This window comes from Panthera onca, chromosome E1 (genome assembly GCF_046562875.1).
Source record: "Panthera onca isolate mPanOnc1 chromosome E1, mPanOnc1 haplotype 2, whole genome shotgun sequence".
NCBI classification, from domain to species: domain Eukaryota; kingdom Metazoa; phylum Chordata; class Mammalia; order Carnivora; family Felidae; genus Panthera; species Panthera onca.
This window is the reverse complement of record NC_138352.1, coordinates 57,591,762-57,617,582: the sequence shown is the minus strand read 5'-3', so window position 1 is coordinate 57,617,582 and position 25,821 is coordinate 57,591,762. Positions and strand designations below refer to the sequence as shown.

Below are 25,821 nucleotides of genomic sequence, written 5' to 3'. Positions count from 1 at the left end.
GGCTTGTGAAGGACTCGGTCCTCTCACCCTCCGCCCAGGTGACCTCTGAAACCTTGTGTTGTTTAGAAGGCCAAGGCCACACCAGGTCTAAGCCATCTGGTCCCTGGTCTGTCAGGGCCCTCTGCTGGTTGTGGAGCCTCCTGGACCTCTACTGCTCCCTGCTGGAGCTACTGCTCCAGGCAGTGAGCTAAGCTGAGTGGGCCACACTGAGCGGGCCCCCAGCTTCTCCCAGGACCACAGAGGCCCGGTTCTTGGTGGACTACCACCTTAAAGTGCCTTTCCTGCCTCCCCGAGCCCTCTTTACCTCCGTTATGCCTCGACCTCTGACCCCGACCCCAAGAAAAGACCACGGAACGCTAAGACTGCTGCTGCACACCAGGGTTGTTTATCGGGTCAGGCTAGGTTGACCCTTATTAGAGCCACGGCCCCGGAGTCTCAGGGATGGTCCTGTTTGGGCCTCAGGGGGAGGCAGCGCCCGGCACTGGCCTCGGACGCACAGCTGGCCCGAGGGAGTCAGGCTGCAGGTCATGGCGGCTGGATCCAGGTCCGGTGGTAGTTGCATCTGCCGGTGCACCCTTTGCGCTTCGCGGTAGCCGGCCCCGTCCGGGCTGCAGCCCTCCAGTTGCCGCTTGCCCGTCACCATCAGACATTGGCCGTCCACTTGCACCAGCAGCTCGTCGGGAGTGAAGCCGTAGGTATCCACCTTCATCTGGAAGCCATCCTCCACGGGGAAGTTGTTCTGCGAAGCTGCCGAATCGTCCCTGAGCAGCCGTACCGGTAGCGTGGCCACCTGGTTCTGTTCAGCGAGGGCTGCTCTGGGACAGGGGGATGCCACCCGGCTCCTGCTGGGGAGACCGCTACCGACCCGCTGCATCCGAGTGAGCAACTGCTATCCAAGGGCAGTGGCGCGAGGCACGCGAGCAGCGGCGCGCAGGTCCGGGGAGGCACTCGCGAACCCCGGCTCCCTCAGTGACCCCGGGCCGGCCCGCTTCAGCAGTTTCGGGTCAGCCACACGAATCCTGCTTCCACAGGCCAGGTGGTCAGCCACCATGGGGCACCGCTGCTGCTTTCATCCTGACTCCTGCCCCACTCTCAGGCCCTTCCCCGCTTCGGTCACAGGGCCCCACGGCTCTGGGCTGTGACCCACCTACGTACGCTGAACGACGCCAGACGTGCGATCCGGACCCTGGAGCACTCGCAAGCACCGGGCGGAAGACGAGATTGAGCCACTGCGCTCTTGCCCTTCCAAGAATCTGTCCCGAGGACAAGGATTGTCCCCTGGGACAGAGCCAACGGGATGTGACCATGGGGTCTTACATTCTCCGAAACCCCTTTTTCTGACCGCGCACAAATCCTGTGATGACAGATGGGGCTTGGGAGATGAACGCGACTTCCCGGTTTCCTGCATTCATCAGACCCTGGGCCTTCTGTGGCAGGCTCAGGGCTGGGTTCTGGGACAAAGTTGAAGAGGCGGGCCCTGCCCTCGAGGTGCCCACGGGGTTACGGGGAGAGCCATTCACAAACACTGGGATGTGCCCTCCTTTACTTCTACCTCATCCCCGTCTCAGTATCCCTTGTGATCATGGCCATACCCCTGGCGCTCAGTGATTTTATAACAATCCTTTATTGCTGAAGTATCACGTATATACAGAAAAGTCCATCAAAGAGTAGAGTGGAAGTATCCCAAAGACAACAACACCCTTGCAACTTCACAGGTTCAGAAAGGTAACTGCTGCGTTTTAATCTCCATCATAGGGGCAAGTCTGTGTCCGCAGTGCGGGCCAGGGTTGGGGCAGGAGGGGATGTGCCAGGAAGCCATCACAACTCCAGGCCCCAGAGCTGCACTTGCACCCTCGTGGGCAGAATCTACGATTCCCCTCAACTGAAGCCTGTTTTCTCAGATGCTTCTCCAAGTCCCCAAGAAAACAGCAATCTCCACTGTCCCAGAAGCCTCCAAGAGAGAATGAAGTGAGGAGGAGCCAATCTAGGGTAATGGCTCAGGCTTCACTCGCTTGTCTGGGACCAAGAGACAAGACAGAAAAGTCTGGAAGCCGCAGGCAAAGGGAGCGGCAGTGAAAGACTACAATTCCCGTCATGCCCCGGCGCAGCGACGCCTGCGCATTGTGCGCCGGTTGCCCATGCGGCCCTAGGGCTGGGAGCGCCGCGCCGCTCCGCTGTGGGGGAGGCCATGGCGGAACCTACCCAGGCCTCAACCCCGGCGCCGGCCACGCAGTCCCGTCCCCTTCAGTCTCCAGCCCCTGCCCCAACTCCGACTCCTGCCCCCAGCCCGGCTTCAGCCCCGACTCCGGCTCCCACTCCGGCACCAGCCCCCGCCCCAGCTGCAGCCCCAGCCGGGAGCACAGGGACTGGGGCTCCCGGGGTAGGAAGTGGGGGCACCGGGAGCGGAGGGGATCCGGCTCGACCTGGCCTGAGCCAGCAGCAGCGCGCCAGCCAGAGGAAGGCGCAAGTCCGGGGGCTGCCGCGCGCCAAGAAGCTTGAGAAGCTAGGGGTCTTCTCGGCTTGCAAGGTGGGGGCGGGGCCTGGGGTGAGAGGGGGCGGGGCCTGGGGCATCCCAGGGCCCGGGTGGGAATAGGGGCAAATCTCTGGCTGGGGATCTGCTCCCCCTTCCCGGTTACAGGGTTACTGACTGATTCTTCTGCCTCCAGGCCAATGAAACCTGCAAGTGTAATGGCTGGAAAAACCCCAAGCCCCCCACTGCACCCCGCATGGACCTACAGCAGCCAGCTGCCAACCTGAGCGAGCTATGCCGCAGCTGTGAGCACCCCTTGGGTAAGGCAGGTAGTGCCCTTGGAGCTAGGGCGGGGTCAGGCTGGGTCCTGCTTGGACAGGATGATTTAAGTGCCACAGAGCTTCATTTGTGGAACCAAAAATATCTCCTAAGGAAGGATTGAGTTGGGAGCATGTATTCCCCAAGGGAAGTGAAAGGAAATTTGCCAGCCCTGAAGAGACAGTGGCCACCCAAGGACTGATGTAGGAGCAGTCAGTCTCATTGCTGGTCACGCTGGTTGGAGGGACCGAGGGTGTAAATTGCCTGGTGGTGAAGAGGGACAGGAAGCTCTGGTGATCTGTCCATTCTTCCCAACCCTACCACCTATCCTTGCAGCCGACCACGTGTCCCACCTGGAGAATGTGTCAGAGGAGGAGATTAACCGGCTACTGGGTATGGTGGTGGACGTGGAGAACCTATTCATGTCTGTTCATAAGGAGGAGGACACAGACACTAAGCAGGTGTATTTCTACCTCTTCAAGGTGAGCTTTGTCCAAGTGAGTGTGGATGAGCACGGTAGACAAGGCTAGGGAGTCGGCAGCTCTGAGCTCTGCTGACCTCTGCCCCTCCTTCCTCTTCCTCCAGCTTCTGCGGAAATGCATCCTGCAGATGACCCGGCCAGTGGTGGAGGGCTCCCTGGGCAGTCCCCCGTTTGAGAAGCCTAATATTGAACAGGTGGGATGAGGAAGGTGGTAAGAGAATTGGGGGCATCTTGGAGGACTGAGGAGGCTGTGTTCCCCATCCTGTCAAGTTGAGAATAAGGGAGAAGTCCAGAAAAGAGAGGATGTTCTGTGCTTCAGGTGGACATAGGGGTGGGAGTGGGGCAGAGTTTTTCTTCACCGGGAGCCCCAGAATGAGAGGAGAGCTTTACCCTGCCCTCGGGAAGCACCAGTGTTTGGATTAGAAGCCCCTGCTTGCTGCTCACGTCTCCTTCCTGGTTCTGTCCCCTGCCCGTCCCTTCTCAGGGTGTGCTGAACTTTGTGCAATACAAGTTTAGTCACCTCGCCCCTCGGGAGCGGCAGACGATGTTTGAGCTCTCAAAGATGTTCCTGCTCTGCCTTAACTACTGGAAGCTTGAGACGCCTGCCCAATTTCGGCAGCGGTCTCAGGCCGAGGACGTGGCTACCTACAAGGTCAATTATACCAGGTAGGCCCAGCCAAGGGCAGCATGAGGAGAGGCTTGTAGGCCCAGCCTAGGTTCAACGTCTCCATTCTCACTTCCCACCTCCCCACTGGCTCCAGATGGCTCTGCTACTGCCACGTGCCCCAGAGCTGTGATAGCCTCCCCCGCTACGAGACCACTCACATCTTTGGGCGAAGCCTTCTCCGCTCCATCTTCACTGTGACCCGGCGGCAGCTGCTAGAGAAATTCCGGGTGGAAAAGGACAAGCTGGTGCCTGAGAAGAGGACCCTCATCCTCACCCACTTCCCAAAGTAAGGCTCATTCTGGCCTATCCGGATTTTGCCCCAGTTCACATCCGCCTGTTGTCCCCTTTTTTCCAGGAAGGCTTCCTGGAATGGTCCCTCCTTTCCCTCCATGAGCCTTCTGGGATCTGGGTGTCTACCTGGCAGACTTGTCCGGGGCCCAGATGCAACTTGCTGGCATTTGCCTTTGCGTGTACTAGACTGGGGATGGCAGGTACATTGCCCGAGTGCTAACATTACCCCTGCCCACGCCCCTGGTAGATGTGACTAATCATTTCCCACGGGGTCTGGACACAGCCTCAGAACCCTTCCCACCACAGCCTGCCGAGAAACCAGAGGTTACACTCGAGGTGAAACCGATTTCCACTCCTGTTGTAGACCTTTCTGTAAAGTTTTCCTCTGTTTTGCAACACTTTCCTCTCATTTGAAACCAGGATCGTAGCTACTCACCTTGAGAAGCCGTTACTGACTAATCCAGGCCCTTCAGTGCCCCCTCTGCCACCAGGTGGGAATATGAGGTGACAGGAGGGAGTAGATTCTGAGCCCCCATTTTGATACTGAGGTGCAGGGTGGCTCGGTGCCCTGCCTGGCCACATAGCACAGGATGGTGCCGGCTCACGCACCCGGTCGCCCTGTGCTACACACCGTGGCAGACTGGGCCTCTGATCTCTGTCCTGGATTGTCCAGTCCTGCTACTTTTGACTAGGGGCTCAAGAGAGGCAGGGGAGTGTCTCTCCCCGCCACCCCCTGTCCCCAGGCCAAAGGTTGTTTCTCTTCTTCAGCTCCCAGCCCCCTGAGAACCCGGTTTCTTTGACCTGCCTCCAGTTCTTCTGGCGTCTGGTCCAGGCTGCTGTGTGGGTCGGAGGACAGGGTTGGGAGACAGACTGTACCCTCCCCACAGATTCCTGTCCATGCTGGAGGAGGAGATCTATGGGGCGAACTCTCCGATCTGGGAGTCGGGCTTCACCATGCCGCCCTCAGAGGGGACCCAGCTGGTGCCCAGGCCAGGTACACGCCCTGGTAGGCTCTGTAGGCTTTCGGCTTGGCCTTCCTGGCTGAGCTTGGCCTCCTGCCGGGGAGGAGGCACTGTGGATGGCAGCCGCGGGGACATGCGGGAGGGTGCGTCTGGGGCTTAGAGGGCCCGGATCCCTTTGTGGGACCCATCGCCACCTTTGACCACCCCCCGCTCCCCCTGATTTCGCTCACCCTCAGCTACGGTCAGCGCGGCAGTTGTTCCCAGTGCCCCCATCTTCAGCCCCACCATGGGTGGGGGCAGCAACAGCTCCTTGAGTCTGGATTCCGGAGGGGCTGAGCCCATGCCAGGTGGGTACTTGACCCCTGACCCTCATTCACCCCTCCCCTAACCTCTTGCTGTCCATGGGAGACCCTGCCAACCTTCCCGGCAGGTGAGAAGAGGAAGCTCCCAGAGAACCTGACCCTGGAGGATGCCAAGCGGCTCCGCGTGATGGGCGACATCCCCATGGAGTTGGTTAACGAGGTCATGCTCACCATCACCGACCCTGCCGCCATGCTGGGGCCTGAGGTGGGCAGCCCGGCTCGCTGACCAGTGTGGGGAGGGGACCTCACCGGCCTGAGGCCCCGGCTCACCACCCCTCCTCTGGTGCCCAGACGAGCCTGCTGTCTGCCAACGCAGCCCGGGACGAGACGGCCCGCCTAGAGGAGCGCCGCGGCATCATTGAGTTCCATGTCATCGGCAACTCACTGACGCCCAAGGCCAACCGGCGGGTATTGCTGTGGCTCGTGGGGCTGCAGAATGTCTTCTCCCACCAGCTGCCGCGCATGCCCAAGGAGTACATCGCCCGCCTCGTCTTTGACCCGTGCGTCCCCAGGAGAGCCCCAACCACACCTGGGCACCTGTCCTTGGCCCCCCTATGTCCCCCTACCCCCTCCTCCTCCTCCAACCTGTGGGAATACTTGTTCCTCTGCTCTCGGCACTGAGTGCGGCCCCGCCCTCCAAAGCTGTGGGGATCCTGGGAGCATTTGGGGAACAACAGGTAGGGGCAGTGACCTGTCCCCTCTCCCCTTAGGAAGCACAAGACTCTGGCCTTGATCAAGGATGGGCGGGTCATTGGTGGGATCTGCTTCCGCATGTTTCCCACCCAGGGCTTCACAGAGATTGTCTTCTGTGCTGTCACCTCAAATGAGCAAGTCAAGGTGAGTGCGTGTTCCTGGCCCCAGCCCCTTCCAGCCACCTGCTTCTCAGTTTGGACTGGGTCAGAGCAATAATCCCAACCCTTCTTCTAGTGGCCAGGCAGTTCTTCCGGGCCCCACAAGGTGGCATTTGTCCTTTGATAACTGCGTATTAAGACACTTGTTGACAAATGGAGGCCCAAAACCAGTAATGCTTTTAAATGGACCTGAATTTCCTTCACAAGAACATTCACATACACTGGGGAGTTAATAATTTTTACACTAGCCCTGGGCTGGGTGATCGTCCTGCGTTCTGTCCTGGAATTGTCACAACAGACCCACTGGTAGGGTTCCCGGTTCTCCTGTTCTACATAACCCAGATCTGCAGGGTGCCTCCCTGGTCTAGACGTGTGTGGAAGACACTCTCTTGAGGGTTCAAATGTTGCACTGAGTGGGGCTCTTGTGATTCCTCTTCCCCTTTCCCCCCAACTCTGACGCCTGGGAACTGGGAACCAGTGACACGTGGACAGCAACTTCCTGGTTGGGATTTCCATCCTGGCCTTAACCGTGGCTGGCTGTCTGACCTTGGACACGTTTCCTAACATAGTTGAGTTTCAGTTTTTTGTTTTTGTTTTTATAAAAATGGAGGTAATAATATTTACCTCATGGACTGACTTGAGAGTTGGTCTGTAAAGTACCAAGCACCACACCTGGCCCAGAATAAGTGCTCAGAAAGTCTCCTTCACATTCTCCCCACAAACTCCCCTTCCTCTGCCAGTTGCCTTTTCTCCTGTATGTCCAGGATCCCCTAGCTGTCTCTACATCCTATCCAGTCTGCTCCTTCCTCTCTGGGGCTCCCCTGGTAAGCCCTGCTCGCCTCCCCCACAGGGCTATGGGACTCACCTGATGAACCACTTGAAGGAGTATCACATCAAACACAACATTCTCTACTTCCTCACCTATGCCGACGAGTACGCCATTGGCTACTTCAAAAAGCAGGTGACCCTCCCCTCCCTGCACACTTGCCTGCTGCCTGGGGCTAGGGGTCATTCTGTCCATCCCCCTGTTGTGGACGGAATGGGAGTCCCTTCATGTCCCCTGCTTCATCCAGCACCTGCGAGGAGATCTTTCTCGCCCATCTTCCTGCCCCTCCTCCCCCCCCACCCGCCGCGCTGCTGCCCCAGTGAAGAGTGAGGGCCTGGAGGGCAGTAGGGCAAGCTGGAGGAATGTTTCCCATCCAGGGAAACATTGCCAGGGAGTCGGGAGGGGCAGCTGACCTGGAACCTTTCTGGGGACAGAGTGATTGAACTCACACAACACAGAACATTGTACCAGCCACCACAGGAGGGGATCCAGGAACCCGGGAGAACAGACAAGGCCTGCACCGCCCCTCAGAGGCTCCTGGGGGAAGAGCTATTCAAGTTGGAAAAGCCTTGTCGACAGATTGGGTCATAACTGTCCACTCCCTAGGGCTTCTCCAAGGACATCAAGGTTCCCAAGAGCCGCTACCTGGGCTACATTAAGGACTATGAGGGTGCAACATTGATGGAGTGTGAGCTGAATCCCCGGATCCCCTACACGGAGCTGTCCCACATCATCAAAAAGCAGAAGGAGGTGTGTGTGCACATGTGCGTGCACTCATCGTTGGGGCTTACCGTGTGCACGTGGGGGAGGGCACGCATGTGTGGGTGTGTACCACAGGTATGTGCGTGTGTGAGCCAGGCCTGGGGTGGGCCGGGATCTTGGTTCTCGCTTTGCCTCCCAAGGAAGTTAGGAGGCGAGGCGCCTGGACTCAGCGGCAGGGCCTCTGACTGTGGCCCTTGGGAGGGTTTCCGCTGGGACTGGAGTCGGCCCCTCAAGACGCTGCCTTCCCTCAGATCATCAAGAAGCTGATTGAGCGCAAACAAGCCCAGATCCGAAAGGTCTACCCCGGGCTCAGCTGCTTCAAGGAGGGTGTGAGGCAGATCCCTGTGGAGAGTGTCCCCGGCATTCGTGAGCAGGGGTCTTGCTGGGGGAGGGGGCACCCTGCTCGGTATGTGTTCTCGAATTCTTAGGGATGCTCTCCCCACCCACTCCCCACTTTGCAGGAGAGACAGGCTGGAAGCCGTTGGGGAAGGAGAAAGGGTGAGTGCTGTGTGGAGGGAGAGGGTGTTGGGGGAGGCAGAGGGCCAAGGGCCTCAGACGTGGTGTCTCTCACCCCAGGAAGGAGCTGAAGGATCCAGACCAGCTCTACACAACCCTCAAAAACTTGCTGGCCCAGATCAAGGTGGGGAGACCAGGTTCCCTTCTGGGGGTGCCTGCATCAGCGACTCTGGCTTTATGACCCATTCTGGGGTGGGTGGCGGTCATGAGATGGGCTTGGGGCACAGTGGGCCTGGCTCCAGCTCAGCTTTCCTCTCTAGTCACACCCCAGTGCCTGGCCCTTCATGGAGCCTGTGAAGAAGTCAGAGGCCCCTGACTACTATGAGGTCATCCGCTTCCCTATTGGTGAGGACACTCCATTCCGACCCTTTCCTTCCTCTTTGGCCCCCAAATCTACTCCTGCCTTCACTGGACCCCACAGCCCCGCTCGCCTCAGCCTCTTAAAAGCATGCCTTTACTTCCTGCTGCCCCAGACCTGAAGACCATGACGGAGCGACTGCGCAGCCGCTACTATGTCACCCGGAAGCTCTTTGTGGCTGACCTGCAGCGGGTCATTGCCAACTGCCGCGAGTACAACCCCCCGGACAGCGAGTACTGCCGCTGTGCCAGCGCCCTGGAGAAGTTCTTCTACTTCAAGCTCAAGGAGGGGGGCCTCATTGACAAGTAGCCTCTGGCTTTGGACCGCAGCCTTGACCTGGAATGTCTCCACCTTGGGTTCTGATCCCATCCTGAGGGGTGCCCCTGGCGCCCAGGTTCCTCTCAGCTTAAAGCACTCCAGCCCCGGGCCCTGCAGCCCTTTCTGGATCCTCAGGCACCCCCAAGCCTGCAGCTCTGTCCCACTCTCCGTTGTATCTGACCTTGGGCAGGGATCTCCTGGATCTGGGGTTCAGCCCCTCTACAGTGGCTGGTGGCTAGAGGATAAACCCTGCCCGGCCCCGGTGGCCCCCAGCCCTGTCCCCGCAGAGCCACGAAGTCCTGGAGGCCTCGGCCTCGCCTGGCCCACTGTTTGCTTGAGGGCTAAGACTGCCACTTTTAGCTCGTGGGAGGGGGCTTCAGGGTTTGGAAGTTCAGCTGGGACTGGAGTGGCCATGCCTCACTCTGCACAGTTCTGTCTGTCCCCCAGGGGTGGGGGACCTGGGGACCATTCATTTCCTGGCATTAATCCCTCAGAGGGAACAATAAAGCTTTTTTTTTTTTTTTTTCCTTTTTCCCCTCTGTGTGATTGTTTCTTTGGTAGAGTCCATAGCCTGAACAGGCTGACCCTGTTCCCGGTACCTCCTACAAGCTGGAGTCTATTAAACTCCAGATTGTCCTGGGGCCACCCTCCCCAACAAGCCTCATACCTAGTGCCACGCCCCTGGGACGATGGCACCTGCCTGGCCACAGCCCTACTTCCACTCCTGCCCAGGTGTGGGTGCTGCAGCGGTCCCAATCACCGGGCCACCTTCACCTGGGTGGACATGGTTACAGCTGATTCAGAAGGGTGGGGGGTGGGGTGGAGACCACTCTTGGAGGTGGGGCCGGCAGGACCCCGGAGGAATGAAAGGGTGCTTTCCTGCAGGTTTTTCAGGCAACGGGGATTTCTAAGGCAGATCTCTGACAGAGCTGGCTCCTCCCCTGAGTTTCAGTTTCTGTTTCCTATCTCAGCACAACCCCGGGCCGGCGACCAACACCAGGCATTGGGGCTAACCACCCTCTGTGCCTCGGCAGGTGGTGCAGATAAGAACTGGCAGGGCAGGGGTAAAGTGTAGTCTGTGTTACTCGCCTCCCCTTCAGATGATCAGATCAGATTCCAGGTAGGTCCCTTCGGTGCCCTGCTCCACCTCCCTCGAGTGGGATGGGGACGGCTCTGCACCAGAGTGGGCTGGCCAGGAGCGGGGAGGGAGCCAGGATGGCCAGTCATCTGAGCCTCCTTCCATTCCCAGAAGGGAGCTGCGACCCTACCAGTGGGAGGTGATCATGCCTGCCCTGGAGGGCAGGAATATCATCATATGGCTGCCCACGGGGGCTGGGAAGACCCGGGCAGCTGCTTATGTGGCCAAGAGGCATCTAGAGACTGTGGACGGAGCCAAGGTGGTCGTACTGGTCAACAGGGTGAGTAGCCCGCTCTCCCCTCCTTGGGGTCTCAGCTCCTCAGGTGCCTCACAAAGCCCGCCAGATCTCCAGGGCTGCTGTGGCCACCTCTAAGCTCACCTGGCTTTTCTCCCCTTCCTGTCCCCAGCCAGTTCCTGGGGGTCACGTTGCCTCCTCCCCATCGCCCCAATCCAGCTTCCTCTCCCTGACTCCTTCCCCACCCCCAGGTGCACCTGGTGACCCAGCATTGCGAGGAGTTCAGCCGCATGCTGGACAAACGCTGGGCCATTATAACCCTGAGTGGGGACATGGGGCCACGAGCTGGCTTTGGCCACCTGGCCCGGAGCCATGACCTGCTCATCTGCACAGCCGAGCTGCTACAGATGGCACTGACCAGCCCCGAGGAGGAGGAGCACGTGGAGCTGAACGGTGAGGGCTGAGCCAGGGGGAAGAGTACACACCTGAGGCACCTCGACCTGCCAACCCCAGGGCATCTCTCCTAGTACGGCTGTTGGGATGTTTTGTGGGAGTGAGGGGATCCCCATTCGCCAAACCCCAGCATACACCCTAGTAGAAGCAGATCTGGCTAGAATGCAGGATCTGGGGCAAGCCTCAGCCCCACTGCTGAGCCTCAGTTTACTAATCTGCAAAATGGAGGTAAATCATCCCTGCCTCGGCCGGTCTCTGGAGCCTGGCTGCGGGTTGTGAAGGGAGGAAGGAGTTAGATGAACTGTGGGGACTACATGGAGAAAAGCTGATGGGGACGGAAAAGCTTTGCAAAGGTCACAGCCTTCCCCTGTGTTCGCCCCCAGCCTTCTCCCTGCTTGTGGTGGATGAGTGTCACCACACGCACAAAGACACCGTCTACAACATCATCCTGAGCCGGTATCTACAGCACAAACTCCAGAGGACACGGCCCCTGCCCCAGGTGCTGGGTCTCACAGCCTCCCCAGGCACTGGTGGGGCGTCCACACTTGATGGGGCGATTGACCACATCCTGCAGGTCAGCTTGGCTCCTATGACCCTCCCGCCACCAGAGTCCTCCCTGCCCTGCCCCGCCCCATGCCCACCAGCCCTACCCAGGCTCTCCTGGGTGACCGTCTGGGCCCCTTTGTCACTGAAGCTGCAGCCTCCAGTGGCTTCTTCCTGCACTTAGAATAGACTCCCATCTGTCTACTGTGGCTTACACAGTTCCGTCCGACCCAGCCCTGCCTACCTCCCCAGCCTCATTTCCCCGCACACTCCCCTCACCCCTACCCCACAGGCCTTCTCCAGGTCTCTGGAGCATGTCCTGCTTGTCCCCCTTCTCAGGACCTTTGTGGTCACCGTTCCTTTTGCCCTGAATGCCCTTCCCCCTGCACTTGGCCTGTCTGGCTCCTTCTTGCCTTTCAGGGAACAGCTTAGTTGTCACCTCTTCAGAGTTCTTCCCTGACCTCCCCCACTGCACGCTATCACATCATCGAGTTTCATTCTCCTCAGAGCTCATTAACGCGGCCTGAAGCCCTCTCATTCTGTTATTCTTTCCTGCTTTGTCGATCCGTCTCCCCGACACCAAAATAAGACCTTCTGGATCCCCACTGCCTCCAAAAGCACTGGGCCCAGAGAGGACGAGCAATAAATATTTTGTTGAGTAAATGAATCCCCACTTCCAATGGCCCTGCTCAGTGGTAGCTGGGACCTGTCCTGTCCCAAAGTTCTGCCCGTTGTCCTCATAGGACTCTACCCCAGTCCGGTGAACCCTCATCTCTTGCCCCAGCTCTGTGCCAACCTGGACACGTGGCGCATCATGTCACCCCAGAACTACCGCCCCCAGCTGCAGGAGCACAGTCCTCAGCCCTGCAAACAGTACAACCTCTGCCACAGGCGCAGCCAGGTGAGTGGAAGGAGGGATACGGGAGTGGGGGGGGGGGGTGCTGACATGAAGTTAGGGCACCTGGGGTTGAGCCCTGATTCCACCTCCCCTAGCTCTGTGACTTCCCGTTACTTGCGTTTATATCCGAGCCTCTGTTTCTCCCTTCTGTGAAATGGGGAAGTCGCAGCCCATGCCCACAGCCTGCTGTTTGGTTTGACTCCGACGCCTCTCTGGGCACCTGTCAAAACCCTCCAGCACCCTGTCCGGTGCTTTGCAAACTTTAAACCTGGAGCACTTTGTGCTGAGGCTCTCCCACGGTGCAGACACTGTCTGGCGTCTGCTATGACAGGGCTGCACAAGGGCTTAGAGATTGCTGTTCTCAGGCCAGAGGTCAAGGGCACGTAGCGGGTGGAGGCAGAACAGGAACCAGGGGCAGCAACCTGACCCCTGCCTCCAGTCGGGACTCATTCACATCCCGGCAGGCCTCCCTCCGGAGCTCCTTCTCAAACACCACGGGTCAGGGGCAGCAGGAGCGGTGAGGCTTCACGTGGAGATCGGCGCTCCCGTTGGGTGCTCATTGCTCCCCCATGTGTATGGGAATCCCTTCACTCCCTCTTCTCATCCAGGACCCATTTGGGGACATGCTGAAGAAGCTCATGGAGCGAATCCACAACCGCCTGGATATGCCGGCGTTGAGGCGGGACTTCGGGACGCAGACTTACGAGCAGCAGGTGGTGGAGCTGAGCCAGGATGGTGAGAGGGGCTGTGGACGCGGAAGGCAAGGAGGCGGGGACCTGCCTGGGCGGAGCCTTTGGGGCGGGGCTTAGCCTCTCGGGGGGCGGAGTCTAGGCCGCTGGAGGCCTGAAGGGGCGTGGCCGCTCAAACCCTGAGCCCTCTGCCCACCTGCAGCGGCCGAGGCCGGGCTCCAGCAGCGCCGGGTGTACGCGCTTCACCTGCGGCGCTACAACGATGCGCTGCTCATCCACGACACGGTCCGTGCTGTGGACGCACTGGCCTCGCTGCGGGAGTTCTACGACAGGGAGCGCGCCACTAAGACCCAGGTCCTGCATGCCGAGCGCTGGCTGCTGGCACAGTTCAATGGTGAGGCTCGTGGGAACTGTACTGGTCGGGGCACAGGAGTCAACACAGGTTGGGAGGGTGCCAGTGAGGGTACTGGGGCCCTATTTTTCTAACCGGAAGTCGAGGCCGTGGATAGGGCAAAAGATGTATGCCCACATCTGTGGAAGTTTGCATAGCTATGAAAACGAATTCATGATACTGCCAAAGATTTTTTAAAAGCCATTGAGTTCAGGGACTGTCCCTTGAAAGTCTGGGGTGTGTGGTACCTTTAACCTGAGCAAGCGAGGTGGTCAGAGGGTAAAGTTTAATGCAAGAGACCTCAGCAAGGCTGAGGGGCTGAAGGGGGGGGGGGGGGGCAAGGATCTTTCTGAAGAGACCTGAGGTTGAGTTAGTTAATCCTGGGTGGCAGAGGTCAACATGGAAAGGTCAAGTGTCATCCTGATAGCTGGGTTAAAGAGGGGTGCTGGGTGAGGTATGTCTGCAAAGGATTCTATACTGTAGGTCCCTGTGGAAGCCTGGCTGGCTGGGTGGGTCCTTTTGGTGCCGTTCAGGGGGAATTAGGAGCCGAGATCCTCAGGCTCCCTCTCCACCTGCAGCCCTATCCCTGTGAACCACGCCCTCTCCCATTGCCCTGCCCACTTCCAGGCCTGAGTTCTGTGCCTCTGTTTTGGGCTTTTCTGGCAGACTACAAGAATGAGCTGGCCGACCTGGCGACACGTAGCCCGGAGAACCCCAAACTGGAGATGCTAGAACAGATCCTGCAAGAGCAGTTCGGAAGCTCCGACGGCTGCCGGGGCATCCTCTTCACCCAGACCCGCCAGAGCGCTCACTCTCTCCTGCTCTGGCTTCAGCAGCAGCCGGGCCTACAGATACTGGACATCAGGGCTGACCTGCTGATTGGGGCTGGGAACAGCAGCCAGAACACCCATATGACCCAGGTGTGGGCTTTGGGGAAAGGAGCCGGGGCTGAAGGAGTTCCTAGGGGAGAAAGGGTGGGGACGGAGTCTTCACAGAGATATGGGGGACTGATTCTCCCCAGGCAGAGGGCAGAGAACTGGGGGAGAGAGGTGGACACTGAGATCCCCAGTACTGAAGGTTTCCCCCATCTGGGGGTCCCTGGGGGCAGAGAGGCAGAAGCTTGCGGATCTGTAGGGAAAGAGGTAAGGGATGTTTTCAGGACAGAGGATCAGAGCTCTGGGGTCCCTTGCTAGAGAAGAATAAGTCCTGAGAGCTCTAGAGTAAAGGGGTGGGGATCCTTAGGAGTCCTTAGGGGAAACAGGGGTTAGGTGGTCACCTGGGAAGATGGGCAAGGCACTGGGGGTAGCAGTGGAGTCTCAGGCTCCCTAGGGAAAGGGGCCAGGATTGTGATTAAACCGGAACCAGGTGAGGCTGGGCTGGCAGGAGGGCGGGCCTGAACCCACCTGGCCTACCATGCTCTTTCTCTTCCTCCACCCCAGAGAGACCAGCAAGAAGTGATCCGGAAGTTCCGGGCTGGCATCCTGAACCTCCTGGTGGCTACAAGCGTGGCGGAAGAGGGGCTAGACATCCCCCAGTGCAATGTGGTGGTGCGCTATGGGCTCCTGACCAACGAGATCTCCATGGTCCAGGTGTGTGAACCCCGTGATGCCAACAGCCCTCAGAGATCCTTGTGGGACCCCAGGCCCGCTCAGGCTCCTCCCTATCTCCTTCCTCAGGCAAGGGGCCGTGCCCGGGCTGGTCAGAGTGTGTACTCGTTTGTGGCGACCCAAGGCAGTCGGGAGCTGCAGCGGGAGCTGACCAACGAGGCGCTGGAGACTTTGATGGAGCGGGCCGTGGCTGCCGTGCAGAAGATGGATGAGGCCGAGTACCAGGCCAAGGTCTGTGGGCAGCCTGCATGCCCTGCGGACAGAGGGGGGCTGAGGATGCTCTTCCTGGAAGGTCTCCGCACACACACACACACACACCCCTGCTCCCTCTTCCTCTGGGGGCTAACTTGGCCCACCTGGGAAGGCTTAAATGGACGTGAAGTGTAAAGGCCAAGGGTGGGGCTGCCAGGGAAGGCAATGGTTCTTCTCCAAACGCCTTGAGAACAGGCGTTTGTTGTTGTCTGAGCTTTTAATTCCTCATCACCAAATACTTTGTGCATCTGTGAGAGCTGTCTTACAACTCTTCTGGCACCAGGCGGGGGGAGGGAGGAACAAAGACACATGTACAAAATAAGCCCAGAACCAGGACTTCAATCTGTTCCCCTGAGGCAGGGTCACCATCGTCCAGCCTTGCCCGGGATGGCCCCCGTTTACACCTGTTATCCAGCGTAATTATTAGTGATACCCCGTGTTCGATGCAAAGAAGCAGCTTTGCACAAAATCCTCCAAAGAGGAGGCAGAGACTCAGTGACAACACTCTCTCTGCTCCCACCATGCCCCCACCATGCCCCCACCATGCCCCACCATGCCCCGTTCCATACTCTTTTCCTCCACAGAGCTGCTTCTAAAAGCCCCAGGGGGGGCGCCTGGGTGGCGCAGTCGGTAAGCGTCCGACTTCAGCCAGGTCACGATCTCGCGGTCCGTGAGTTCGAGCCCCGCGTCAGGCTCTGGGCTGATGGCTCGGAGCCTGGAGCCTGTTTCCGATTCTGTGTCTCCCTCTCTCTCTGCCCCTCCCCCGTTCATGCTCTGTCTCTCTCTGTCCCAAAAATAAATAAAAAACGTTGAAAAAAAAATTTTTAAAAGCCCCAGGGAAGGTTGAGGAAAGTTTCTTCTGGGTACTAACGATCTGAGGCCTCCAGGAGCCCTTTGTTCCCTGAGCACATTCCGGGGGGCAGGCCTCTAGGGGCCCCACCTATGTCGTGTCCCCTTCTGACTCCAGATCCGGGATCTGCAGCGGGCAGCCCTGGTCAAGCGGGCCGCCCAGGCAGCCCAGCGGGAGAATCAGCGGCAGCAGTTCCTGGCCGAGCAGGTGCAGCTTCTCTGCATCAACTGCATGGTGGCCGTGGGCCACGGGAGTGACCTGCGGAAGGTGGAGGGCGCCCATCACGTCAACGTGAACCCCAACTTCTCGTGAGACCAGCAGGAGGGGCCGGTGGGATGGGAGGGAGGGCACAGGCGGGATGGGGGACCGGGAACCCCTCCCATCCAGACAGAGCTCTGAGGGTTTGCGAGCTTAAACAGTGTTTTGACAAGTACCGAATCTGCGGACAGGTTTTATCGCCACCCCGTTTTGCAGGTGAGGTGACAGAGGCTCAGAGAGGCTAAATGACTTGTCCAGGCTCCCACAGCCACTATGTGGTTGAGCAAGAGCTGGAATTGAGGACACCAAATGCTGAGGGGCCACAAACTCCTCCCCCCGAACCCCCGCCGTCCTACCTACTCTGAAGGCAGAAGGGCTGGTTGTCCCTGAGCCATTCTGCCATCCTCCATCCCCTAGAGGGGAACCTTCTGCCCCCCTCCATTCGTCCATCCATTCATTAAGGATTGATTAGGGACCCGCTGTGTGCCAGGCCACTGTGCCAAAGATCTCCATGCAGGCTCTCTCATTTAAGGAGGTAGCACTTCAACCAGGACTTGCAGGCTGGATTGGGCTGGAAGGGGGGATGCGTACAGGCAGGGATGATGTGATGGGACTGATTCTGGTTGGTTTGAGTGGGAAAGGCCATGAAGGATGAGACTGAAGAAGACAGACTAGCCTGTGGAGAGCATTAAAGGTCAGGCCTGAAAGTCTAGCCTTTGTCTGGGAGGCAGTGAGGAGTCTTGGGTGAATTTTGAGCAAGGGAATGTCAAGGTCAGATTTACATTTTTAGAAGATCACCCTGGCAGTTGGCGGAAGGATGGCGTGGGTTGGGAGTGCGGATGGAATGGGATGGAAGGATGGGGCAGGGAGATCTGTTGGGGGGTAGTTGGAATCATCCCGGTGGGTAGTCCTGAGGCCTGAACTTGGTTGGAGGGCATGCAACGAGGCAGCACAGACAGGGCTTATTGAAGGTCGGGTCTTCTGGCCCTGGGAAGTCTCTTTGCCTCTTGGTAGTCAGAAAAGCCCAAGGTCCAGGTGGAGGTCCAGCAAGCAGGAGCAGGAGCAGCAAGCAGGAGGGCACAAGATCGGGGGCTAAGTGGGGGGCGTCCTGAGCACTGTGGTCCCTCCCATTCCCCTCCAGGATCTACTACACTGTCTCCCGGGGGCCTGTGGTCATCGACAGAACCTTCAAGGACTGGAAGCCTGGGGGTGCCATTCACTGCAGGAACTGTGGGGAGGTAAGTATTGGGGCCATGGCCCTGAACTCCAGTCTTCAGAAGTCCGCAGTCTGAGAGAGGAGGCCCAGCCTCTGCCATCAGGACATCCTCACGGGGATGGGGGAAGCAGCTCTGCCCCAGGAGTCCCTCATCTGAGGAGAGAGGTCTAACAGTGTGACTGGGGAGACGGCTCTGAGGTGGGAGACCCAGGCCCTGCATTCATGGATGCATGATTCTCTCCTCCCCCAACTTGAGGAGAAAAGCCCAGTCTGAGGACGGTGGCCCAAACCAGCCATCTCTGTCCCACCCTCAGGCCTGGGGTCTGCAGATGATCTACAAGTCAGTGAAGCTGCCAGCGCTCAAAGTTCGCAGCATGCTTCTAGAGACACCCCGAGGGAGAGTCCAGGCCAAGAAGTGGTCCCGCGTGCCCTTCCACGTGCCTGACTTTGACTACCTGCAACACTGTACCCAGAACCTGTCTGACTTCTCCCTGGATTGAGCCTCCTGTCCCTGCAGTGCCTGGCTCAGGCTGCAGGGGGCAGGAGAATCCGTGGCAGCTGCCGTCTTCCATGGGGCGAAGCCCGGGCCCAGGCCCCTCTTGTCTGAGTCACCAGCTCGGGGTGTTTTGCTGACCAGCCACAGACGAACCCGGGCACCCAGGCTGGCTGAGACTCCCACGCCAAGGAAGCAACTGGAGAGCCACAGCTCAGCCTCAGTCTCCCTGCACACTCACAGATACTCCAGTGCACTAGATGGACGTGAGGGTTGGGGGGCATTGGGAGGGAAACTGAGGCAGGAGGCTAGCCCCACTAAACTAGCAATCACCACAACTTCCCTTGACCCCCTGACATTCCTTCCCTGCCAAGGCCACTTCTATTTTTGGAGGCTCCTCATAAATTGAAAATAAAGAAGTAGAAAATTGGTGTAGAAAAGTTATGATATTTTAAAAATAGATTTGTTGAGGTATAAATGACATAAAATAAACTCCGTAATTACAGTGTATAATTTGATAAATTTTTATTAAAAAATTTTTTGTAATGTTTATTTATTTTTGAGAGAGACAGAGACAGAATGCGAGTGAGTTAGGGGCTGAGAGAGAGGGAGACACAGAATCCGAAGCAGGCTCCAGGCTCTGAGCTGTCAGCACAGAATCCGACACGGGGCTCGCACTCATGAGCTGTGAGATCATGACCTGAGCTGAAGTCGGATACTTAACCGACTGAGCCACCCAGGTACCCCTAATTTGATAAATCTTAATCTGTCTTCCACAATCAAGACAGCAAACATAGCCATCACCCTCAAAAGTTTCCTTGTTCCCATGTATTCCCTCCCTCCTCCCCCCTCCCCTTCCCCCTGCACCGATCTGATATTTTTAAGGTTAAAAGTTGGTGGTGGTGGTGGTGGTGTTTTAACCACCCCTCTTTATGGCTCTCAGGTAACCTTATTTGGAGAGAACACCCCAAGCCTCCATTTGAGAGCCATCCAGAATGGTCCCCCTGCCCCCTCCAACTCCTGAGAGTCTCCAACCCCAGCATCACCCCTCCATCTTCTCCTAAGCCCCGGGGTCACCTCCCTGGGCTGGGGAGAGGCTGAGAATCCAGGATTGGAGGGGTGGTGCTCAGGTAGGCACTGGAGCGGGGGAACTCGTAAAGGCCTACATTTTCTGTTCTCATTTTAACACGAAAGAAAAAGAAAGGCAAGATCTAGGTTGATTCTTCAGGGAAAGGGCTATTTCTGTAGTAAGAGGCCCAGCAGGCAGGAGTCACCTTCAAGAGGAAGGGAGGGGGCTAGAGCAGAGATTTGAAAGCAGGATGGCAGTCCTTCCTGCCGTCTAATCTCCTTCCTTCCTGCTACATCCTGGGTCCTGCCTAAGGGTAGATGGAAATAAGGCACTTTCTTTTCCCCAGCACCTCCTTTTGGATCTGTCTCTTGTCTGATTGAGGCTGAAAGTCCAGTTCCAGTCTTTTTTGGCCTCCATTGCCCCAGAGGGAACCCCTTTCCCCGGGGCCTCTCTTCCTCCTCATCTTCTCCAGGAGGCATCCCTCAGCATTGGTTCCAGGAGTCACCCTTCTCCCTGCTGTCACATCTCCACCTCCTGGGGCCCGTCCTCTGCCTATCCGGTCCCCACTTCGCCTTCAGTTGTTATCTTCCCCTGCCAGCAACGTGCCTTTTTCAGGTCAATAAAATTAGCGACTGGGGGCAGAGGGGGGGGGGGGGTGGCAGGGGCCCAGGGGTGCTAAGCTCAATGGCCTTGAATGCGGCTGGACGCACGGAGTCTGGACGCCTGTCATTCCAGGGCTAAACAGTGACAGCTGAGGGGCCTGAGCTGGTGTTGGGGGCAGGGGATGGTGTTGCAAGGAGTAATGGATTGAGGATAAAGATGACTTGGGCACCTAATGGTCCCCTCAGTGGCCTGAACCCCTACACGGCTGACCCCTGGATGGGGGACCCTGACTTCAGAGGAGGTGTCCTCTCACCCACCTTGCCAGGCTGGGAGAGCTTTCTTGAGCTAGGATGAAAGGGGGAACTCAGGCAAGGAGGGGTTCCTAGGCTTTCTTCTTCTGGTGAAGGGTCTTCACGTGGTCACTCCCTCCAGGCCATGTGGGCTAGGCTGCCCGAAGCGGGGGGATCCTACCTTCTCAGCCTTCGATAAGCCCAGCTCCAGACCCTCCCTAGTGGCCCAGAAGCTCTCCTCGCTTTCGGTCCCCCTGAATAAACCCGCCCACCGTACCCGACCGCGGCTCCGGGAGGGGCTCCGCCGCGGCTCCCTCTCCCCGGCCCCGCCCCCCGAGCCGGGCCCCGCCCCCTCCCCCGGCCAGCCGGGAGCCGCGGCGCTCCCGAGCGCAGCGAGAGCAGGTGGCCGCGGCGGGCTCCGTCTCTGCCCTGCAGGTAAGTCAGCGACGCGGGCTGGTCCACGCTGAGGACCTCGAGGGCAGCGCGGGAGAACAAGGTAGCCCCCTCCACCTGTCCTGTGCCCTCGTCTCAAAACTGGGGGGCCCCACGAGACGGTGAGGACAACCTTTTTGGTTCTGCGCGCCCCGACGCTCGGCATCTAGCTAGTGGGACTAAAAACTCTGGCGAAGTTTAGAGGCTCCTGGCTGGCTATCCCTGATGCCGGCGTGGGCTCTGAGGGATGAGAAGAGACAGAGCATTAGGCACGCAGCTTTCTGAAGGAGAGCGGGTTGGGGATGGTGACTGCAGGGCTCCGGGTGAGGACCCTTTCGCTGACTCCGGGTGCCCCGTGCCTCATCCAAGTGTAGCATCCTATTCCCACCCTTCGGGAGGGATAGGGTGAAGCAAACAGCTTCTGTTCTGTGGGTAAATGAGATAAGAGCACATAGCTGAGCTGGGACCTGGGTTTTCCCGTAAACCCAGGGCGCGTCCGCATCATTTGTTACACCTGGGTACAGATACACGTGGGTAACAGGGCTGAGGGAGCAGGGGATCATCCAGAAGGTCTGGGGAACCCAGAGAGCCGGGGGACTGAGTAGATCTTTTCTGTGTTCATGTCCCAGAGCCAGTCGGAGAAGATGATCACAGAAGGGAGCCTTACTGCAGACGCGGGGTGCATTTGTACCTTCCGCGTTGGGATTTGGGTTGTAGGAAAGGGGTCCTGCCTCCTAGTACTCAAGGAAGGCTTCCTGGAAGAGGAGGTCCTGGACTGACAGCTCAGATGTCATGCTCAGAGCTCTGAGCCACAAGGGAAGGTCAGACTCCGGGCCTTGGTGCTGGGCTGGGGTACAGCAGAGGATCCCAGATTGTAGAAAAAAGAGAGGTCAGGATGCTGCCCTCTGGATCCAGCCAGGACCCCAAGACCTTCTAGAGATCATCACAAGCTCACAGATGGAGATCCAACTTAGGTGGGAGGGCTTCTTTTGTATGTCTAGTTTCCCCATTCCATTGTCTCCTCCCACCCCACAAACTGTCATTGTTGGGAAGTTCTTTCTCATAGCTGACCTTCATCCCTTCTGCTTCTGTGCCTGCCTCTTCTGGAAGGCAATGTGCTGTAGTGGAAAGAGTGGGGTCATTGCGGTCAGTTAGACTTGAGTTCTATCACCTGTACCTACTGTGTGACCTTTGGCAAGTTACTTAACCTCTTTGAGTTTGCTTCCCCACCTGTAAAATGGGGATAATAATAGAACCCACCTCATAGGGTGGCTGTAAGGATTAAGTGCGAATACGCATGTAGAGCGCTTTGCATACTGCCTGGCGCCTGGTAAGAGCTCAACAAGTGTAAGTGTCCCCTCCCGTGTAGGACAGCAAAGCCGATCTGCAGGGGGTGGGGGTGGGGGTTGGAAGGTTTTTTTTAAACTTGGCCAGAGAGAGCAGTGCCCTTCACCACCACCACACCTCCAGCCCCTGCCCCCTGCTGGCTCCTGGATCCGCGTTGGCCTCGTCTGGGCTGCCCAGGGACCCTCTCCTCCTTCTCTTTCAGTCGCCGTGGTTTTTTTTGCGTCCAGAGCGAAGAGAGGGACCCCAATAGGTCAGGGACCAGTGGCAGCAGGAGCCCACTTGGGGCTAAGCCTCAAGGGAACAGACTGGCTTAGAGAACCAACTGAAAAAAAAAAAATGCCCCATTTGTCATCACCTCCCTGCCCTCCCCACCTCCAGAAATCCACAAGTTGGGATCAAGCCTCACTAAATTTTTCCAGGAAGATAAATAATACAAGTGACTGAGAGTCCTGTTTGGGGATTGTCCAAGCTGCCCTCCAAAGGCAGCTTCAGTCCCTGGCCCGTGCTCTGGAAGCTGCTGGGAAGGCTGGATCTAGTAAGCACCCTTAAACCTGGGCAGGGGAGGGAGTGTCCTTGCCCTCACTGGGTGCTTTCAAGGGCTCCGCTCTCATCCTCCTCTGGCCATTCCTCTCCCTGTGGGGTGAGGAGTCAGGAAAGCCAAGGGGATGAACCTGTGCATTCCCTTCAAGATCACATTCCCCGTACCTGTGACTCCGGAAGTCCCTGCCCAGATGGTCACCCAACTTGCTCCCAGCCCCTGCAAGCCTCCACCCCAGGCCTGTTCTCAATGTAGGTCGTGTCACTAGCGTGTGCACCCCTCGGCCTAAGGGGCGACTGCAGATGGCTAAGGGGCAGCTGTTTGCAAGGTGTAAGGACGGAGCCAGGATGTGAGGCTCGGTGTCCACACGCACGCATCTGGGTCTCTTGTGGTGCAGAAAGGAGCTCTCCCTCCATAGCGTCATTCTCCTGCAAAAGTCCCGGGAGTCAGAGAAATCTAAGTTGGAACCTGGTCTTCCAGGTTGTTATGGAGTGTACTTGTCAAGATGGGAGGTTAGAACATATTTCAATTCAGTTTGTTGGCTTGCCCCAGGCCCTGCAAACGTTCAGGGTGGGCCCGGCAGCATCCGTGACCGAAACTGGTATTTAGTGAATTTCCTCCCTGCCTCCCTGCTCGCGCTGCCCCCCAGTAAGCGGCACGCCCTGTGAAACTGGGCAGAGGACACGCCCACCTGGACCAGGAAGGAGTTTCAAGGTGACATGAAGACTGTCAGCTGTCACTAACAAGCAGTCCCCACTTGGGCCTGCTGACCTCATTCTCCACCCCAAAAGTGGGACAGTGTCTTTCAAATGTCCTGTGATGCTTAAGAGGGAATGGATGAGAGGGGCACGGTTGCTTTTCTCCTGAGTGGGGGCAGGGCATGGGCCCCTGCTGGGCCCCAGGAGGTCAGCGGCGCTGCAGCGGGATGGGGGATGGATGTGACAGTGGGGGCCAGGGGGAGGTCAGAGCTGGACCCCACCACCCTTCCCGCTGCCCTGCTCAGAGGGAGACGCGCCCTAAGCCAAGAAGGAGCCGTGGGTCTGTAACGAGGGTCCTCCTGTAAGTTTAGGTCTTGGGCTTTGGATGGAGAAGAGCGTGGAGGCCAGCTGGCCAGGCAGTGGGAGTCATCCCCGGCGGGAACGAATGGCACACTGGTCTCGACTACAGCTGAGTTCCCCATGGCACCTGAACACACCGTCTGTTCGCGGGAGAGAGACACGCGGCCTTTGTGTGGCCGTCTCTGACGCTCATCCGTTGTGATCGGGCTGTTTGAGGGTCAGACCTGCCGCTTTGGCCTCATTGGCACTGGTCGAAGGCTCACACTCAGATGCCCTCGCTCGGCCAGGCACACGTGCCCGTTTGCACCGGCTCACGGTTGCACGCTCAACACGGCTCCGAGTGCAATCTCGGGGTTGGGTCCCCACAGACCCGCCCTGACGTGTGCGCCTGGGCCACCCGCGTGCCTTCGCCACAGCCACGGTGTCACCCTCCCCTATCGGTCGGTGACTTTTCATTCACCTTGGGTGACCTGCCAGCTCCAGTGGCCAAGGGTTGGCTTACTCAAGGGTGGCTGGGGGCCAGATGCCTGCAGCGCTTCAGTGCCGGGGACAGAAGACGGCAGCAGTGCCCTCCTGGGACTCCCCACAGACCCACTGGACCCGACATTTGGCACCTCTGGTCCCCCAAATCTGTCAGGGGGGTCCCCAGGCCCTGAGTCTCAGTCTGTCTGTCTTTGTGTAGCTCTGTGAGCCTCTTTCTGCCTCCCAGCGTGTAAGTGCATCTGTCCCTGTGTCCCCCGCGTGCTCTCTGCTCAGTCCTTCTTTCCCAGCTCCTGTGCCTGTCATTTCCGTCTCTCCTCCCTCCCTGTCTCTGTCCATCTCTTTTTCTGTGTGTCTTTCTCTCTCTTTTTCTCTGTATGAGCACCTCTGTCTCTCTCTTTCTAAGTCTCTTTTTCTCTGCGTGTCTCTGCCCTTTTATCTCTGTCACACACACACACTTCCTCACCCTCAGTCTCTCATTTCTGTGTCTCCAATTGTGAGACGTCTTTCAGGTTCATCTTTCTGTCTTTACAGCTCTCCATCTCTGCCTCTGAGTCGGGTTTGTGCCTCTGAGATCTCTGTCTTCCTCTCACGAGGCGTCCCAGAGGGACAGAACAGCCAAGTGTCTCTGAGTGTGTAGAAGAAGGTGACAAAGCATGGCGGGGGAGTGGGGGTGGGGGTGTGCGTGCTGCTATGGCTTCTGGGTTGCTCCTCTGCCAGGCGAGGAGTGGGGAGAGTAGGATCAGGTTCGGGAGAGGACGGACATCAGCCTACCTCCCCCACGTCTTCTGTCAAGAACTTCAGAACTTGGGGGGCTTTGGCTCCAGACTCCTTCTTCAGCCACCAGGCCCAGGGTCACGGACTGGGAACAGGGCTGGGGCTTCAGAGTGACAAAAAAGGAGAACCCCTTGTCTGTCCGGTTGATCTGATTGGCCCGGAGCCGAAGGAAGGGTGTTGGGGCTTTGGAGTCCCCGCTCCGCAGAGGCGCTGACCAGAGTGGGGCTGGACTTGATGCTTTTCTTTCCCTCGAAGCAGCCAAGCCCCACGCACCCACCCCAGGCCCCCCGCTTCCTGCTCCAAACCACCGGCTACTCCCCACCCTGTTCCAGAGGTTTCCGCTGACTGCCCCAGGGCGAGGGGCCTGCCCAAACAGCCTCCCTGCTCTCTCCTCGGGCATCCCCACCTCAGTGGGCCTCTCCTCGCCACTGCCCTGGCCTCTCGCACAGGAGCGGCTGTGTTGGCTGTTTGTTTATTTGACTAAGGTTTCCTTGGGTGGAGTGAGGGCCGAATCCACAGATACTTCTCCCCAGTTCAGATGCCCAGGCAAGAGGCCAGACTGCCCTCCCCCAGGTCCCACTCGCCTCTTCTCTATCCTCAGGCCCCAGACTTTTCTATCCCCCTGGTCTCGGTCTGTGATTCCTCCATCCGAGGCTGGCTACCCCCCTCTCACTGGACGGGGAAGTTGGGGAGGTGTGAGCCACACCCCTCACCACCCCTATCCCTCACTGAGGGGAGGGTATTGGGAACTGGATCCCTTGGGTTCTCCGGGGGATTCCCAAAGAGGAGCACATGGGGTATGGTCTTCAGAGGGTGGGAGAAGGTCTGCCCCCCCCCCCTCCGCCTAGCCGCTCTCACAGCTGAGGCTTGAGCCAGAGCTAGCGTGAGTCTTCAGCAGAGAAATGATGCTCTAATGGGCTCAGGGCCTCCCAAGACCTGTCCCAGAATGACCTCCCTGGGATGCTGAGGTCCATTCCTGGATTGTGGTACCGACCCATACATAGAACTGCATCATCCTGCCC

At 58.3% G+C, this 25,821-nt stretch overlaps 4 protein-coding genes and 1 long non-coding RNA gene across 5 annotated transcripts in view; 3 read left to right on the top strand and 2 right to left on the bottom strand.

The window, feature by feature from the left end:
• Positions 1-363: 363 nt before the first annotated feature.
• Positions 364-887, bottom strand: HSPB9 (heat shock protein family B (small) member 9). The gene has a single exon (XM_060646066.1). The coding sequence runs from the start codon at positions 872-874 to the stop codon at positions 386-388; it is 489 nt and encodes a 162-aa protein (XP_060502049.1). The 5' UTR covers positions 875-887; the 3' UTR covers positions 364-385.
• KAT2A (lysine acetyltransferase 2A) lies at positions 820-9,715 on the top strand. Its single transcript, XM_060646063.3, has 18 exons — positions 820-2,527; positions 2,667-2,790; positions 3,125-3,270; positions 3,374-3,463; positions 3,754-3,935; positions 4,031-4,222; positions 5,115-5,221; positions 5,426-5,536; positions 5,620-5,756; positions 5,843-6,051; positions 6,262-6,388; positions 7,253-7,363; positions 7,835-7,978; positions 8,242-8,356; positions 8,452-8,488; positions 8,567-8,630; positions 8,767-8,851; positions 8,980-9,715. The coding sequence occupies exons 1-18, from the start codon at positions 2,189-2,191 to the stop codon at positions 9,171-9,173; spliced, it is 2,514 nt and encodes an 837-aa protein (XP_060502046.1). The 5' UTR covers positions 820-2,188; the 3' UTR covers positions 9,174-9,715.
• On the bottom strand, positions 3,247-8,246 carry LOC132687631 (uncharacterized). Its single transcript, XR_013551950.1, has 4 exons — positions 8,020-8,246; positions 7,391-7,478; positions 4,095-4,148; positions 3,247-3,449 (listed from the first exon to the last, which is right to left on the bottom strand). It is a non-coding gene; the product is annotated as an uncharacterized LOC132687631 (long non-coding RNA).
• A 365-nt stretch (positions 9,716-10,080) lies between the features above and the next one.
• DHX58 (DExH-box helicase 58) lies at positions 10,081-18,645 on the top strand. The gene is made up of 13 exons (XM_060646064.3): positions 10,081-10,302; positions 10,432-10,600; positions 10,807-11,008; positions 11,392-11,582; positions 12,336-12,452; positions 13,058-13,184; positions 13,341-13,532; positions 14,196-14,449; positions 14,969-15,118; positions 15,206-15,367; positions 16,356-16,546; positions 17,638-17,734; positions 18,027-18,645. The coding sequence occupies exons 1-13, from the start codon at positions 10,283-10,285 to the stop codon at positions 18,210-18,212; spliced, it is 2,058 nt and encodes a 685-aa protein (XP_060502047.1). The 5' UTR covers positions 10,081-10,282; the 3' UTR covers positions 18,213-18,645.
• Positions 18,646-20,530: 1,885 nt separating this feature from the next.
• The window catches only part of LOC132687632 (uncharacterized protein C17orf113), a 49,969-nt gene continuing 44,678 nt past the window's right edge, over positions 20,531-25,821 (top strand). Inside the window, exon 1 of the mRNA XM_060646072.3 lies at positions 20,531-20,602. The gene's annotated coding sequence lies outside the window, so the exon portion shown is untranslated. The remainder of the gene's footprint in view (positions 20,603-25,821) is intronic.